Below are 17,419 nucleotides of genomic sequence, written 5' to 3'. Positions count from 1 at the left end.
GTTTTTCATCACCATGTTTGTTTCCCTGATGGATTCTCATTCCTTTGTGTTGTCCCTTAAAGCTGCTAAGAGGACTTTTTACAATCACATGGATTATCCCAACAACTTCCAAGGTTAATTCTCTTTGGTTACAAGGCAGGTAATTCCCAGAGACAATGTTTCATTTTGCTCAGGTTCTTGGCTGCACTGGAGATCTTGTCCTGTAGAAGACTATTGTCATCTTTCCCCTAGGGAAATTTATCCCATCATATCCGGAGGTTAGCCAGCGTATCAGTTCCAAGGACGGGAACTTTCAGAGACCACACATCCTGAATTCAGACTATTACAGACATTCTCCATTTGAAAATGTTCACATCATTTGGAAAAAGCCCACCCAGTGTCTCCCTTTTTTTCCATTCCTGTAGCCACTGATACCCTGAATTTTTACTTCCCAACTCCTTTCTTTTTTCCAGGTTTGATTCTTTCCTTAAAGTGTACTTTCAGCAATGATTTGGTTACCTCCAGTGAAAGTTTAACATGGGGGCTCAGGATTATCAGAGCACCCTCAGCTGCTAAGGAATAACAGACATAGGACCCTTGCTGACCCTGCCTTGGGAGATCTTGGCTGGATTGATCCGCTGAGCCGCACATTATCTTGGCACCATTTAGAGCCAGCCTCAGGATCGGCATCTGTACCTCCATCCTTCTTCCCACCTCAGGCCTCTCCGTTATCAGATTAACCACCCCTGGGCCCCCCGAAGAGCTGGGTCTCCCTGCCATGTGTGGGGCCCGTCGTGCATGGGGCCCATCGCCCCTCAAAGCTTAGTGTTTTGCGGTCTTTACCTGGCATAGTTTCTCAGGTTGAGGTTCACTCGGGTATTTTGAACTCAGGCACTTAGGATGGGATAGCTCACCTTCAGGTGTACCTATTGAGGTCTCACTAAGAATCTGGCAATTATAGATTATTTGGTGTTAAGAGTTGGCTGCACTTGGCAATATTAGGCAAAAACACCTCCATGTAGATTCTTCCTGGTAATGATGAATGGAGGGAAAATGATTGGTTGGGCTACTGTGTTCCAGATAAAGCTTTTGAGGCCCTTGTTTCACAAAAATTGAACTCTGAAGCATGTACTCTTCAAAGAACATGAGTAAATAGGGCAGGCTTTAATTCCAGATTTGCTTTGAATACTGCCTAGGACTGCAGGGAAGATACCTACACTGATGGATTATGAGTCCATGCATGGATAAAGGTCCACACCCCTTTTAAAAAATTGAAATCCTTGAGCCTGCTCATTCCTTTCCCTTACTAGGTCATGGACATTCCACTTCTACCTCCTGTCAGTCCTGCTGCTTCATTGTAAAAAGAAAAGAAATTATTTTTTAAAACGTTTTATACAGTTCAGAGATACAGAATCAAAGAATTAAAGCCCTCAGCTAGAGATAAAAAGCAACAAATGAAACTGAGTTGCAGGTTGTTTCCTTTTTTTCTCCTCTAATTTTGCTTTAAAACATCAATTTAGGCCAAACAGATCGGTAACCACCACTTTCCAGTAGAGGGAACTTAAGAATGATTGATGGGAACATCTTAACCTATCCCAGATTTGTGGTGCAGTACTCGGGAAAGACTGCTCCAAGAAACCCAGAGCCCCAGACATGTCAGGATTTGATCTGCTAAGGGTAGTTTCCTTTGGTGGGAATTCAGGTCAGGCCCAGGTGGCCCTCGGTATAGTCAGCATCCAGTGTTGTGGGACCACCTGGGAACTGCTCTGAGTGCTCTGGTACCAGGGCAAGCTGAGTTTGGCTCTGGAAGAGCAGGAAGGCATTTGACCATCCTGACTCCAGGCCTGGAGACCGGCAGGCTTCTCCCCAGCAGGGCAATACTGTCAACTCAGGATTGTTCAGATACTGATAACCCTCTCTTGGGATATTGTACATGCCAGTCGGGGAGGTGACCTGTCTGTGGCAGGAGCTCTGGCCTACAAACCAGGAGGGTGGGTCTCTTTCTGGCTCCAGAACTGCCAGTGGGACAGTCGGCAGATTCTCGTGGGTCTCCGTGTGCTCCTCTGTGAATAAAATTTCTAAAATTTTTCTAAGAATCCTTCCAGCTGTTTTTCTAACAATGAGAGTAGAAGATGGTCCAGGAAGGGACAGACCTGAGGCCGGTTCATTTTGAGCCGTTATGGAGAGAAAGAATGGGGATGATAAGGAGAAATATGGGTTCAGTTTTCAGACCCACCCAAGTTCTCATGAAGGAGTCATGGTGGTAGTTCAAGGACGGAAGGATTATTATAGTTGAAAGTGAGAGATGGAAGAATTGCTTAAGGGAGTTCTTGTGGAGCCAAAACTCTGTCTAGAAATTGCTTCCTTTGGTTCTTGCCTTCTCGGGAACTGCAAAGCCAGCTGTGGCACCTACTGGATACGTTTCCTTTGTTGATGTAGTAACTCATCACATTCTCCAGCAAATGGTTTCTTGTCAACCAGGAGCAAGAGAGCTTGTCCCTGTTGGAAATCCATGGTGAATGAGCTGAGGAGGGGGCAGCTTGTGTGGAGTGTGTGTATTTATCTGTATTCTTTTCCATAGGTACCATTAAATTTGTCTGGCTTAATTTAATGGCAACTTCTGGGAGCTGCAGAGGCTGTAAAGGGCGAGGGTAAGGTTTTTGTCATCTGTTCAGGCTCCTCTCCTTCCACTGGAACGTCCTCATTCCCCCTCTCCCTTCAGCCTCTCCCCTTTGCCAACCTGTATGTATGTTCTACCGCCTCCTCTCGATTTCCTCCTCCCCCCTGTGTTTTTTCTTCTGCCTCTCAACCTCCTTTCCTTTCAGGTCGTTTGAGTCCAAGTTGAAGTAGGCAGCTGGTGTTACCCACTCTCTCTCCCTGGGGGGCCCAATCTGTGTAATCAGTGCTAGGGGCTTTATTCTAACACTCTGGAACCTCTTTTCTTGTTTTTCTTTGTTTTGTTTTGTTTCCTTTTTTGTTTTTGTTTTTCTCTTCTGTTTCCGTGTAGGTCTCTTTAGTCAGCCTTATAGCTAATGCCCTGGGCTACTCGGAACTAGGTGCCATAAAGTCCCTTAGGACCCTAAGAGCTTTGAGACCCTTAAGAGCCTTATCACGATTTGAAGGGATGAGGGTAAGATACTAAGAGCAGCTGATCCTTCTGCATGCCGATGGAAACTGTTTACGCATGCTAGAACTGATCACACGGTGGGAAGATCATTCAGACACGATCTGTGATGCAGCTGCTGATTTGATCCTCCACTCTCTCCCCGCACCTGCCCCGTGCGAGGGGGTCGCATCAAGCTGCCTCATCACATTAATATGGGCCCCACCCCAACAGCGTGCCATTGCAGAACATGTTAACGCTGGCTATTCTCATTTGGCCTGGCTTACCTCTAGCACTCGGGGCGGCTTTCTGGGCTGTTGATTTAATAGGGAGAATCACCAGGTGCAAAGAAGGGGAATTGTAACCCACAGACCCACTGAAAAGCAGAGGCCGCAGGCAGGGCGAGTGCCATAGAGGGGCATCAGCCAGGTGGGGACTGTGGCCTTGCCGTCACTGAGAAAGCAGCTGAAAGACATGATGGCAGGCCTGGAATTGGGAATGGCTTAGAATTTGGCATGGCCCTGGGAAAAGAAATGCTTTTCTTTCTATTCTGATTCCTCTTATTGCACCTTGTTGTTCTCAGCCCAGTCCCATAAGGACTGGCAGCCTCTCTGTCTGATAGCAAAGCTTTCCTCCTCACCCCCCACCCCTCTGCCCACGCTATATGGTCCCCTATCCTGACACCATCAAAATAACAATCAGGTATGACGCCAGATGACTTCTCAGCTAGTTCTCCTGAAATTTCTTGACACCTGCTATTCCTGCTTTGGTGATACTCCACCCAAATCCAAACAGGGCAAGGTGCTGTCACCCTGCCAACTTCGAAACAAGTCTCCCTCTTTTGGTGCCCTTTTGCTGTCTCTCTTGGTTAAAAAAAAAAAAAAGTGCATGTGTGTGCATGCGCGTGTGCACACACACACATGCTGAAAAGTCAATTTCCTAAAATCAAGTGGGCAACTGGCTTTTAGTGATAATCGTTGTCCTGTGGTAACAGAGAGAGGTCTGTTATACTTAACGAGACCAAGAAAACTCGTTTCCATTCAGATGTTGAATACATGCAGGAGAGCAAACCAGAGGATATGTTTTTAAATGTGCAAATATCAGAATGTAGGAATAAAAATTAAATGGTTCCAGTGGTCCCCAGGAAGAAAGGCCGACTGGAGAGACTAGGTACGAGGCCAGTGCCACTTCACCCATTCCTCATCTGTGCTCCCTGGCCACTGCTCCACAGAACTCCCCACGGTTGTACAGGAGGGTGAGAACGTCACTGCGCCTCGGGAACTGTATTTTGTTAGTTTCTTCAGACAAATGCTTTTCGCCACCAATTGTGTCTTTTCTGTAGCACAGTCACGGTTCGGTTTACTGCATATAAGCTTTCCACAACCCGCCCGAAACCATCCGCAGGAAGGTCAGGTCCACGGCAACACAGACTTCTTCCAGTTTAAAAAACAAAGCAAAACTTGGGAGTCTAAGTCTTTCTCCCAGAAAGAAGAGAGATTTCAGAACGTGCACAGTGAGGTCACCGGAAGGCGCCGGCTAGAGTGAGGGAGAGAGAGCGTATACTGCGGATGACTCCGTGTTCCGGGTCATTAGACCCAGGACTACCGTGCCCTCCCCTCCTCCCCTGCTTTCCCACTGTTTTCAGCAAGGGCTGGTGAAACTCTTTTCATAAGTCCTGTCAGTTCTGTTTAGAGCGTTGATAATTGGTGTTGGCGACTGAAACACTGAGGAGTAAAGGAAGGCTGTTGAAGACCGTACTGGGCACACTGTAGCCACCTCAGCAGCCTGTGCTCTTCCTCAGCCGGTGCCAGTGATCCTGGACCTCCTAAAGCCACACTGGTAATACCTGAAGAAAGCCCAAGAAAAAATGCCCAGCTGACACTTGCTACTAACTTTCTCCACCCAGATGCTCATTACTGCCAGGCCTCGCCCGTGGCAGAAGTCGTCCCTGATGACCAGCTGGGGCCAGCTTGCTCAGGAGGAGGTTATTTGAGTCACCTGGACCCAGGGGCCCTTTGGGTGGCCACACCTCTTCCCTTCAGCCCCTCCCCCTGTCCCCACCTTTCCTTGGACTCCCAGTTTCCATTCCCCCAAAACTTCTAGTTGCCAAATTTCAAGTAATTTAGGGACCAGAAGCGGTGATCAGACCAGCAGAAAGTTTTCTCTGAAAAAGCATGAGAAAGTGAAACCTCTACATGAAGGTTTTTTTCAGCTAAGGTAATATGAGCGAAAACCAGTTTGAACTGAAAGCCAGGATTTCAAACAATGAGTGTTCAGCAAGGGAAGCTCTGGTAGAGGAGTGTCCCTTGGTTTGGTTGGCTCCAGTCAGCCAGCAGAACTGGCCACTTCTGGTTGGGCAGGGGAGAGGGCTCAGGGCCCAGCCTGTCCTGCAGTTCCCCAGCCCCTCTGTGAAAGAGTAACTGCAGGAAGAAAAGACTGAGTCTGCCTGAGCTAACAGTCAGCTTCCCAGCGTTAAACAGGATCAGGTGTATACATTTTCTCTGAAGGCTGCTGTCCTACAGGGCCATATGTTTTCTATTTTTTGGTATGGGTTCTTACATACACCGACACTGAGCGATTACCCTTAGAAAATGTTCGATAAGAACTCTTCATAACCTGAATACCATCAATGCAGGTGGGCTCAACTGTCACTGTGCTGCTCCAATGGTGGGCTCAGACCTCCGTTTGGGAGGGAACATAGGGCCCCAGCCCGTCCTGGGACACTGACTTCAGTTCTTCCTCTCTCCTTCCTCAAACCAAACACCAGAAAATCAAGACACTCATGCTATTGACAAAGGAACACTTAATGTAGTTCTTTGCTTTTCTCTCCTCCATAGTAATCTTCATTGAAGAGATTTTGCTGTGCTATTAAATTGTTGAGGTTATATAATGCTATGAAACATGCATGCCTTTTTGTTGATTGTCAGTACATAGTTGTCCATTAAAGCCATGTTCCCTCTGCCAGATATTAAAAGCTATTTGACAGATTTTATAGCATTTAATGAATGGTAATGTTCTAGACATTATGAGAAGACAACAATGCTCTAAGAATTAATATCCATTGGAATTTTTTCATCAGTTAAGTAGATTTGAAGCAATCATTAAGTATAAATGTCCATTGAAAACAGTAACTTCATAGATTGCTAGACCCAAGTTTTAGTAATATTTCTATACCTAGTTTTGAACAATGAATTTTTATCATAACAAAGACAATGTAGAATAATTTGAGTTATCAGGGACCAATTCACGAAGTGACTGCCTATGGAAACTTGAATTGCCATTTGCACTTACCTGTAGTGCGAGAGTGCTTCTTGCCCTTTGGTCACTGAGAATATCAGCACGACGACAATTATATATGGAGCACAGTTAAACAACTTTCATTATTAGCTCATGTCTACAGCCAGGAAAAATTATTAGTAAATTTCATCAACTGTTTACTCTTTTATTCATAAAGCTAAGTGAAGAAGTTTTTCTTTGGTTATACTTAATCAAAAGTATATTTATATCATATAAGTACGTTGGATTTTATAGGATTTTATGTCCTACATATAAGAGAACAAGGTTCAGTAAATACTTTCGTGTCTTGATTCTTTTGATCAGATCTATGGTATAAAAGTGGGAAGAGGTCACTTAGTTAATGAGCTAATTATTCTTCCCTGCTATAAATCTTACCCCATATTTAACTGTAACGTGTAACACTGTGCAGGACAGGTTAGACCGGGTTGAGATAGTCAGAAGCGTTCCTAGAGGAGGTAGATTCTGAACTGAGATAAAAAGAAGCATTTCTAGGTTTGAAATCTTTTGGGGTCTACTTCCCTATTGCACACTTGTGATGGTCTAATAGAAGGTCATGATCTCTCACCTAAGCTCTGCTGCAAAATGCTGTCACATAGACTTGAGCTTTTGAATTTTGATAATCGACTCTCTTACTGTCCGAGAAGTGATTACTCCATTTGTGGATCATCCTCTTTTTGCCTGTTCTTTTGCATATTTCATTGCTTTCTAGTGCTCCACCAAGGGGTGAGCAACTGTAGAATGAGGAGGTAAAATTCAAATCTGATCACCTGACAAATTTGGTAACATCAATTAATCAATCAATCATTCTCCAAAATAACATGGAGGATTTTCTAGATTTCAGATATTCTGGCTTTCCTCCCTCAAAGTAATAAACAGTTAAAGGATAATCATTTTACACTAATGACAGAGTTATTAAATCTAGAGGAGATTTCTTGGTCTAAGAATTAAGAAATAACTACCTCTCAATCTAAAGGCCTTCATATGTGAATTGGAGAAACACCAAACTAATATTTTAATCTAAAGAAGAGTGACTCCTTAGCAGAATATCATTGCCTTTTCTATATAGGACAGAACAGCTCTTCCCAGCCCCGCGTTCCAACCAGCGACACTGCTGTCTAAGGCGAGAACGGAAGATAAGGAAAATCCAACCCCAAGTCAAGTTGGGCTCAAAGAGAGCCCAGAGCTGCCCCCTGGTGTTCCTTCCACAGCACAGCCCTGTGGGCCCTTTTGATGCTGTGCCTATGCAGTGTGTATGTCCTGCCTCTTCCCTGCACTGAAAAATTGAGGCCAGAACACGGTGATACTTCTCACCTCCTTCTGACAAAACATTAGAAAGCTGTGTTTATAGCCATTATTTTTATTTTAACTCCATTTTAATTTTCCTAGGATATTTAGAAAAAGGAAGACACATTCTTCCCACCTTAGGGTCACCTCTCTGGGCCTTAGCAGTCCCGCTTAAGACAACAGCAAGTGAGAATCAGGGCAGAATGAACACCAGCTTTATTTTCTGCCCCACCCCCTGCCCTGAAATGCTATTTTTATAAGCCCTTTGAACTCCTCTAGTGAAAATTGCTGCCACAGTGGAAGTGTTGTCTAGCTACTCTCACCTATAGTGTGAATCAAAATCAAAGTTAAAAACAACCCAGAAACTTCGATTCCTGAAGGGTTTTTTTCCCTTTGCATTTTTTTCATTCCTGAGCCTTACTGCAGTCAGTGATTTTTAACAATATGCCAGTTTGGGGGTTTCAAGAACATTGATCTAACTCAGAACTCTCCAGAAAACGTAAGTCATTCCTATTTCTAATACATTGTGAAGAGTCGAGTCCAGCCCTGGATTGAGCAGAGAGACATTAATCAGCATTAGCCAAACAGGGGCGACTCTTAGATTCAGAAGCCTACAAAGTCAGGAAAAAAAAAAAAAAGGCTTAAGAAGAATAATGAACCTTGAGTGAAAAATACATCTGTTCAGATTTTATTTTATTCCGTTTGGTAGAGGGAATATAGCTTTTTTTTTTTTTCTCTTGAGCCTGCAAAATATGCATGCTCAGCTATTGCCTGAAATAAGATAACTGGCCTTGCATAAAAGAGACTTTGTGTACCATTGACTGATTCCCTGCTAACCCCAAAGGGTAGTTCTCTGTGATTTTGAACAATCCTACCTTGTTTTGCAGAGGGGGAATGTCTGTTGAAAGGCAACTGGTGAGCTTGAAATCAGATTTCCCCCATGGGGACATATTTTATGAGTTGGCAAGGAGGGAGACTAGACTAAGAAATAATTTTTTCAGTCCCAGGTTGGAGCCTGGGAGAGAAGACCTAGGTCAACTGGGGCAGGGAAATTCGTGTTAGATGAAATAAATATGGAATTTACTAGTATTCCTCAAAATATATTTTAGAGATTTAGAAAATTTTGGTCCTACTTGTGGATCTGTCCAGCCACCCTAATTCCAAAGGGGACACAACATTTTTATATAGTCAGAACAAGCCACACAGTATCATTCCCCTCCTGGAAATCAAAAGAGTATGCTTGCCCATACTTCCTCCCAACACTCAGCAACCTCCCCCTTCCAATGCAGGTGGTGGTGAATGCCTTGGTGGGCGCCATCCCCTCCATCATGAATGTGCTGCTGGTGTGTCTCATCTTCTGGCTGATTTTCAGCATCATGGGAGTTAACCTGTTTGCGGGAAAGTATCACTACTGCTTTAATGAGACTTCTGAAATCCGATTTGATATTGAAGATGTCAACAATAAAACTGAGTGTGAAAAGCTCATGGAGGGGAACAACACAGAAATCAGGTGGAAGAATGTGAAGATCAACTTTGACAACGTTGGGGCAGGCTACCTGGCTCTTCTTCAAGTGGTAAGCATTGCTGTTTTTGCCAGTCCTGTGACGCCCAGACAGCTGGCAAAAATCGCATTTGGTTCCTTCCCATTCCTGCATCCAGAATCAGAATTACTCCTAGTAGGTCAGAGAACAATGTCCTTTCCCAAACCAGTTCCAGGGAGACACCTTTCCTGAGAACTTCTGATTTCTCCAAGACCTCACTCAAAGGGGATCTCTCACTGTGCTCAGGAGCAGAGTTCTGCTCAGCAACAAATAGATTCCTGCAGCATAAGAAAGTTGCAGAGAGACCACCTTCTCTCTCCAGGACAAAGTATGTATTTAAGGAGAAGGGGTGGGGGGCAAAAAAAAGAAGGTAAGTGCATAGACACCACCCCCACCAAAAAAAAAATGGGAATTTTGATTCAGCAGAATAATCCTATATAACAGCTACACTAAGTGAACTAAAGAAAAGAATATGACAGTGCTAGGATGCTGCCACTCATGTCAGCCCAACCCCAGAGAAAGGTCTCAAATTAATATATCGCAGTAAGAAAGGATTTATTTTAATTATGTAGTGTACCCTCATGTCTTAGTTTTCTCTTCCACTCTCACCAATTTTTTGGACTGTTTGATGAGACAGGATGATGCAATGAAACCTCTTAAGATTTGGAGTCAGACAGTTGTAGGTTTGAGCCACACTCTGATGTTTATTGCATATGTAAACTTGGACAAATTATTCAACTTCCCCAAGTCTGTTTCTTCATCTGTTAAAAGTCGGTAATAATACCTTGCACTGTTGTTAAGAGGATTCATGATGATTTATTAAAATTTCTTAGAACAATGCCTGGCACAGAGCAGTGCTTAATTAATAGTATTTTGCTATTAGGTATTTTTGTTACTATGTTAGAACTGTGCCTACATCGTAGAGTCGTTGGGAGGATTGAATGCTATAATGCAGGTGAAACTTTCAACTTGACCTTACAGATAGTAAGCACTTACTGTCAGCTAGTATTAGGAGCCAAAGTTAATAGAATGAGCTTTATCCTACTCCAGAGTCTTTTGTTCTTTTATCCCAGTTGGGGAAATTGGACCCACAAATTGAATCCGAATTGGAGCAGCTCCAGGAGACCAAAGCACATCAGTCAGCCAATTAGGCATTGTATTCAGAGTCCCCACCTTGTGCAAGGTGCTGTGCTTGGCACTACTAGGGCCGTCTGATGAATGAAGAACCACCCGTGCCCTGAAAAAAACTTTGAGTCTGGTTGAACAAATAAAACAAATGGGACAAAAAGAAAACAGAGAACACTGAATTGCTAACCCGTATTTGTTTCCAAAATCAGACGAGGTATAGTAGATGGAAAGAGAGTGCAGTTAGGAAGGACTGCCTGGGATGAAGCCAGGATTGCCACTGACATAGGCTAAATGCAGAAAGTAGTAGGGGGAAAGTTCTGGCCTTGCGTTGTTTTTGTTTTTGTTTTTTTTAACTGCAACTTAGAAATTTTCAGACCCCCATTGCTTATTTAACACCACTGTAAAAAAATGACTTGTCAGTGGTAGGCTAAGTTCTCAGTACCTCAATAGATTCCTGCCACTCATTCGTAAATATGAGTTTGCCCTAGCTTTAGGAAACCTTCTCAGACCCATTTTAAAGACCTTTTGTGAGAGAATTGATCCAGTTACCACTGTCAACATGTTTCTCTGCCAAACTTTGGAGTTATTTTCAGGGACTTAGTCAAAGCTCCCTCGGGACCTGTATTAACTAACAGAAAATTCTGTGTCCATATGAGGCCATGCCCAAACTCTGTCTTGTGTTCACGTTGAACCTGAGCCTGGCCTCTGTGACCCCTGTCTAGACCCCCGCCCACCCCGTAACAGGCACAGTCTAATGACTGACTCTGTTTGCCAGGCAACCTTCAAAGGCTGGATGGACATCATGTATGCAGCTGTAGATTCCCGAAAGGTAAGGATACACCTGGCGAAACCACAACCTTCTTAGATGGCTAGAAAGCAAGCAGCATGGCGGCGCTTATCAAGAAAGAGGGGGTTAGGACATGTATTGCTTGTTTGATTGATTATAGATCACTTTCCTCCTCTCAGTCACTCATCGCTCTCTTACACTGGCTCCGGATGATTAGGCCGTTGAGTTTTACCCAGTGGAGCCATCTCCTCTTCAGTACTGCTGACAGAAGTGTGGCTCCTAGCCTACAGCCCTCCCCTCCCCCTGGCCTCGGCATTTGCATATTCTCCACCTAAGTCAAGTGGCAGGGCAGGGCGGGGCAGAGAGAACGTAGAGCGCCCTCACCCCAGCTTGCGCAGCAGCTCCAGTGGTCAGTTATGGCTGGTGGCGATGGCATGTCAGAATGGCCCGCCTCCTCCCACGCTAGGAGCTGATTCTCTTCTTTTCTCTCTTATCCTTTGACAGCCTGACGAGCAGCCTAAGTATGAGGACAACATCTACATGTACATCTACTTTGTCATCTTCATCATCTTCGGCTCCTTCTTCACCCTGAACCTGTTCATTGGCGTCATCATTGATAACTTCAATCAACAAAAGAAAAAGATAGGTCTCGTCCCCTCACTGCCAGCGGCCAGAGCTCAGCTCAGATGAGAGGCACTTCTGTCCCTATCTCTAGAAAGAAAATGCCTCTCTCTCTCTAAAATCCATATTATCACCTCACTGTGGCCCTGGCCCCATTATACATTAGCGCCACCCAGCTCTTTCTGTGAGGGGCTGGATTGCACAGTATGTGGTTTACCACATTTCCTAGGCCAAACTAGCAATTTACTAGTACCAAATGTACTAGCAATTCTTGAGGTCTTTGCTGGGTTTGGCATCTTGCCAGAGGGAGGCAGAGTCAGAGAGGGTCTGGTGACAGGGGTGAGAAGGAAAGCAGCAACTGAATAACTGTAGCAAGAAGTAGAAAGTGTCTAGACTTGTCATTACCGATGGGATTCCCTGGGCACCACTAGCAAACTGGGATTTGAAAGCCCATCCTTGGAAAGTTCACTTCCTCACTTGTTCCAGACAGTTAACAATTTTTCCCAAACAGACTGAAGCACTCACTCTTGTCATCCATTTTAGAAGTCAAGTCTGTGTCAAGGAACTCCCTGTGTTGTTTTCTTGCACCAGGATTTCTGAATTTTTAATATTGTTGGAAATAAATGGACCAATAACCAGGACTTGAAAATCCTTTCGTTTAAAAATATTATTCTTTAGAATTTTATCAGGAAAGCAGGTCCAAAAACATGTGTGAACCAGTGAGATGCAACTGATGCTCTCAAGTGTACCCTTCCCTGAGGGCCCACAGTGGGGTAGCCCATTTCCTTTGTGCCTAGCCACTGGCAGACCTCAGGAATTCCAAGCTGAAGACAAAGGCTGGTGTTTCTTTGAATTAGAATAGTTGTCCCAGGTTGACCTCATTATGGGGCAACTATTAGCTTAACTGACTTCTGGAAAGATAAGGGGGTCAGTCCCCCCTCAGTTCTTAGGGTTGAACCTTACGTCCAAACCATAGCATGTGAGAGCCTATTGTAATTGCTCGCTCTCTTCTTTCTTCCTTTACTTTGGAGGTCAGGACATCTTCATGACCGAAGAACAGAAGAAGTACTACAATGCCATGAAAAAGCTGGGCTCAAAGAAACCACAGAAACCCATTCCCCGCCCCCTGGTGAGTGCAGGCTGAGGGCAGAGTGAGACCCCATATGGTAAAGACACTGGTAGGGTTATTGCCAAGGAAAGAAAAGTAAGTGATGGGCTGCCTGTGCCCTCTGATCCCCTCCCAGCTGCCCCATTCAGAGGCTCTGGGGAAGAGAGCAGAACAGGGACTGAGGTATGGGATGGCTTTTATATTTGAGCTTGACCTTTCCTCTGAGACTTCCTTGGGCAGCAGCAGAGAAGCAGCCTGTTAGAACCGCATTGGCTCTGGCACTGGTAGAAAGATGTTTTAAGAGACCACTAAAAAATTAACAAAGGAAAGTAAAAATGAAAGCTGGTCTCTTTCCTACCAGTGCAAGATAGGATGTGGCCACTGTCTTCTCAGCTCTCTACCCAGCAAGCAAGTCTTTGCAAGATATCTGTGGGAGCAGAAGAGGGTAAAACTAGAAGCCTGATGTCCTGATTTTCTGTCTTGAGCGGAGCCTTTTATAAAACAGATTTGGGCACTGGGATTTTGCTTTGCCCTCCTGTTGGTGCTTGCCCTCTAGCTTCAGAGGAGATGCTCTGCTCCCAAAGCCATATACCCAGAGGAGTGGGACATAACCCCCAGGCTCAAAGTTCCATCTTCTCTAACTTTCATTTAAAGTAACTTTTTATTTAAAAACAGCATAACTCTTAAACACTCACCTGGCAGTCTAATTTGTAAAAATAAAAAAATAGAGCTACTTTGAACCAAGAATGGGTTTTTCCCTACTTAGTGCTACCCCCTGGGCCTGGCGTACCCGCCTCACCAACTTCTGAGAGGAAGCCCTCAGGCCCCGCAGAACAGTTGGAAAACCAGCAAGTGAAAGTGATCCTCAAAATAAGCACCAACTTGAGCGCCTAGATTCTTTAAAAAAAAAAAAAATCAGAGAGATCTTAAGAAAGAGAACATTTTTGGTATTTCCTTGAGTTTAGAGCTTCCATTTTGTGATGGAAACGAGACTAAGGAGAATGGAGAGGGTTAACATTTCTGAAGTTCTGTTCAGTCCTTTGCATGTAGGAACCTGAATGTATTTTCTTCTACTCTAAAATATGGAAACTTAATGTGGCAGGAGACATTAATAAAGAGTGATCAGCACTCATTCAGCGAATAGTTATAGATCTCCTACTAGACCCACTGTTGTGTCTGAATTATGAGGTACTTATGATACAGGGGGGATAGAGATAATAAAATAAGCAAACCGCCACTATATAATGTGGAGCGTTGTGAGAAAAAACAACTAGAGAGCCTGACAGAGAATAGGGAGGCTTGGGGCAGGGGATCGACTTCAATAGAGTAGTTAGAGGAAGCCTCACTAGGGAGGGTCTACTTGGGTAGATGAGAAGGAGCCAGAGTTCTGGGGGAGAAGATCCTAGAAAAGCAAATGAGGTTGTAAAAGCAGGAAAGCATCAGTGTTGCCGGTGGTGGCGGGCTAGAGGAAGGAGCATGAGATGAGCTGGATTAGACCATGCGAGGCATCTCTAAATCAGGCTAGCAAGAAGAATTTTGTTGCAAGCCCAATGAGAAACTGTTGAAAGGTTTTAAGTAGAAGTGGGATGTGACCCATTTATGTTTTTAAATAATCACACTTGCTACTCTGTGGAGACTACACTGGATGTGGGGAAGAGAGGAAGCAGGGACATTAGTTAGGAGACTCTTCCAGAAGTCCAGATAGAAGCTGGCAGTGCTTGGGCTAGAGTAGGGCCAACAGAAGTGGGATAAAGTGGGTGAATTCAGAAGAATCAGTGGGACCGGCTGGGCATGTGGTGGACAAGGGAGAGGAAGGCGACAAGGGTGACCCTCAGGTTTCTGGCTTGGAGACTGGGTGGACTATTGAGATGGGAGGAGAGCGCGTTGGGTGAAAGGCAGGGGAGGGACTTGTTAGGTTTGAGATGTTTATGGGTCAACAAGGAGAGATGTTGAGAAAGCAACACGGGAATTCAGAGGAAGGAACTTGAGAAACCTAAGTACATAAATACTGTGTATGCAGTAGGCATAGATGAGCTCTCCGGGGGAGACAGTGCAGAGAGAAGAGGTGAGGGCAAGGTGGACATGGCCAGCACACGAGGCTGAACCGGAGCAACTGGCGAGCCAGGAAGACCTCCAGAAGCATGTGATGGCATAGACACAGAAGCGTGGCCGTGTTAGAAAACCTGGGGAGGTGACACTGAAGTCGGGGTCTGCCCATGCTCCTGACATTCTGCCAGAGCAGCAGCATAGGGGGCTGGCCAGGGTTACAGAAAAGAAAGGCGATGGCAACTTCCACGGTCCGCTCAGAGAGGCTCTCATGAATGCTCTTGTGTCTTTCCTCCCCTTCCCACCCACCCCCCAGAACAAAATCCAAGGTATCATCTTTGATTTTGTCACTCAACAAGCCTTTGATATCGTTATCATGATGCTCATCTGCCTTAACATGGTGACAATGATGGTGGAGACAGATACGCAGAGCAAGCAGATGGAAAACATTCTCTACTGGATTAACCTGGTCTTCGTCATCTTTTTCACCTGTGAGTGTGTGCTCAAAATGTTTGCCTTGAGGCACTACTACTTCACCATTGGCTGGAACATCTTTGACTTCGTGGTAGTCATCCTCTCCATTGTGGGTAAGTGGGGCGAGCGGGGGGGAGATGCAGGGCACCTGACTGGCCTTGAGCGTGGGACTTCTGGGACAGCGGCCACTTCCACGGGTGTCAAGTGCAGGCCCGGGACTCTCATGGCGGAAGCCCGCGTGCATCTCTAAGTCATCTTGGGGGCCCGTGCAGTAGGTCACGTGGTCAGTGATTTCTCCTGAGTGTTCATAGTCGTCTTGGATGATAAATTCCCTGGTTGAAGAGGGGGAAATGATAGAGATTTGACTCTTTTTTTTTCAAGGAGTTTAAAGTTAACAGGGAAGGTAAAAACAATTATGGCTGCGGTAGCAGTATAATGTGGAAAAAGGAGTGGTAGGAGGTTGCTAGGTTGGATGATAATGAAAATGGTCTGAGAACATTCTGGTGGGGACCGCCAGGGCTCGTTTTGCTGAGGTTTTACTGTGTGCCAGGCATAGTTCTTCACTGGCATGATCTCAACTGGATCCTTATGACAGCCCGGGAAGCAGCTCTTTTTTAATCTTCTGTATGTCCAAGATCACCCACCTAGGAGGTGGCAGAGGCAGAACTCAGGTTGGATCTTAACGGCAACTGTGTGACATTTTGCTTCAACCAAAAGGCATGGGAGGCAGAGGAAATGCTGGCCTATCAATTGGCCTCCCAGAACGTTTCCTTGCCTTCCTAAAAGGCATCTCAAATAATGAAACACTGGCTTGGTTCCAGGTAGGTTTAACTGACGTAGGCTGGCAGAGGGAGAGTGCCCAAGGCCCGCGGGAACCAGCCCCGGAGCCAGTGGCCAGGCTGGCTGAGCAAGGTGGTGACTGGAGGTGACCGAGGGCAGCTGGCCCTCCCCTTGGTCAGGGTTAGTTTCTGGTTTTCTAGTTCTGTCCGCGGGAGCAGCACATCCATAAGTGTGTTGATATATTGAGCACTAATCGCATATATCTCCCCCCAAGAAAATTACTTTGGGCAACACTGTACATGGAGTTTCCCTGTGGAGAGTCACAGAGCACATTAGCCTATAGAAAGTTCTTGAAAGTCCTACAGTAAAGAATGGTTGAACTCACCATGCTACCTTTATTTTGATCACAACACCCTTTTTTCAAGTAATAAGAATGGTATCTCATGTTTTACTGAAACATACTATGCGCCAGTCACCATTCTAAGTGCTTTACTCTAGTTATAATTCCTATAGTCCTCACAACGACCATCTGAGTATCACAAGGAACTGAGGCACAGAGCAGTGACCAAGACATGAGGCTGGTGAGCAAGTGAGCAGGGGTTCAAGCCCAGCCCTGGGACTCAAATCCATACTCCTAACCTCCCACAAAACACACCTTGGACAGTGTTGCCTTGTCCACTGTTCTTGAATGTTTTCTGCCCACCTATCATTGAGTGGGCTGGAAAACCCACAAACCAAACCATGCCCTCTATTCTCTCTCTTTTTTTTTATTTTTATGTTTTTTTAAAGATTTTATTTATTTATTGGACAGAGAGAGACAGCGAGAGCAGGAACACAAGCAGGGGGAGTGGGAGAGGGAGAAGCAGGCTTCCTGCTGAGCAGGGAGCCCGATGTGGGACTCGATCCCAGGACCCTGGGATCATGACCTGAGCCGAAGGCAGACGCTTAACGACTGAGCCACCCAGGCGCCCCACCATGCCCCCTATTCTCAGATGGTACTCAAAAATACAGAGAAAGAATAATTTTACTTTTGGTGATTAGGATTTTTATTAAATATCATTCATTTGTTCAGAAACAAAAGTATAGAAATTATCTTTTTATTTTTTTAAGATTTTATTTATTTGTCAGAGAGAGAAAGAGAGAGAGCACAAGCAGGGGGAGCAACCGGTAGAGGGAGAAGCAGGCTCCCCACTGAGCAAGGAGCCCGATGCAAGACTTGATCCCAAGACCCTGGGATCATGACCTGAGCTGAAGGCAGACGCCTAACCGAC

At 45.2% G+C, this 17,419-nt stretch overlaps 1 protein-coding gene across 4 annotated transcripts in view; it reads left to right on the top strand.

The window, feature by feature from the left end:
* The window catches only part of SCN8A (sodium voltage-gated channel alpha subunit 8), a 179,503-nt gene that overhangs the window by 153,279 nt on the left and 8,805 nt on the right, over nucleotides 1–17,419 (top strand). For 2 of the 4 annotated variants that reach the window (XM_027593501.2, XM_027593502.1), the window contains exons 21-26: nucleotides 2,987–3,109; nucleotides 8,953–9,237; nucleotides 11,108–11,161; nucleotides 11,624–11,761; nucleotides 12,765–12,869; nucleotides 15,211–15,481. In XM_027593501.2, coding sequence (XP_027449302.1) covers nucleotides 2,987–3,109; nucleotides 8,953–9,237; nucleotides 11,108–11,161; nucleotides 11,624–11,761; nucleotides 12,765–12,869; nucleotides 15,211–15,481 — 976 coding nt within the window. The remainder of the gene's footprint in view (nucleotides 1–2,986; nucleotides 3,110–8,952; nucleotides 9,238–11,107; nucleotides 11,162–11,623; nucleotides 11,762–12,764; nucleotides 12,870–15,210; nucleotides 15,482–17,419) is intronic. The other 2 variants (XM_027593503.2, XM_027593505.1) reach the window with 1 other exon arrangement.

This window comes from Zalophus californianus, chromosome 9, assembly GCF_009762305.2.
Source record: "Zalophus californianus isolate mZalCal1 chromosome 9, mZalCal1.pri.v2, whole genome shotgun sequence".
Classification (NCBI taxonomy): Eukaryota; Metazoa; Chordata; class Mammalia; order Carnivora; family Otariidae; genus Zalophus; species Zalophus californianus.
The sequence above is the reverse complement of the archived record's forward strand: the minus strand, read 5'-3'. Positions and strand labels throughout refer to the sequence as shown.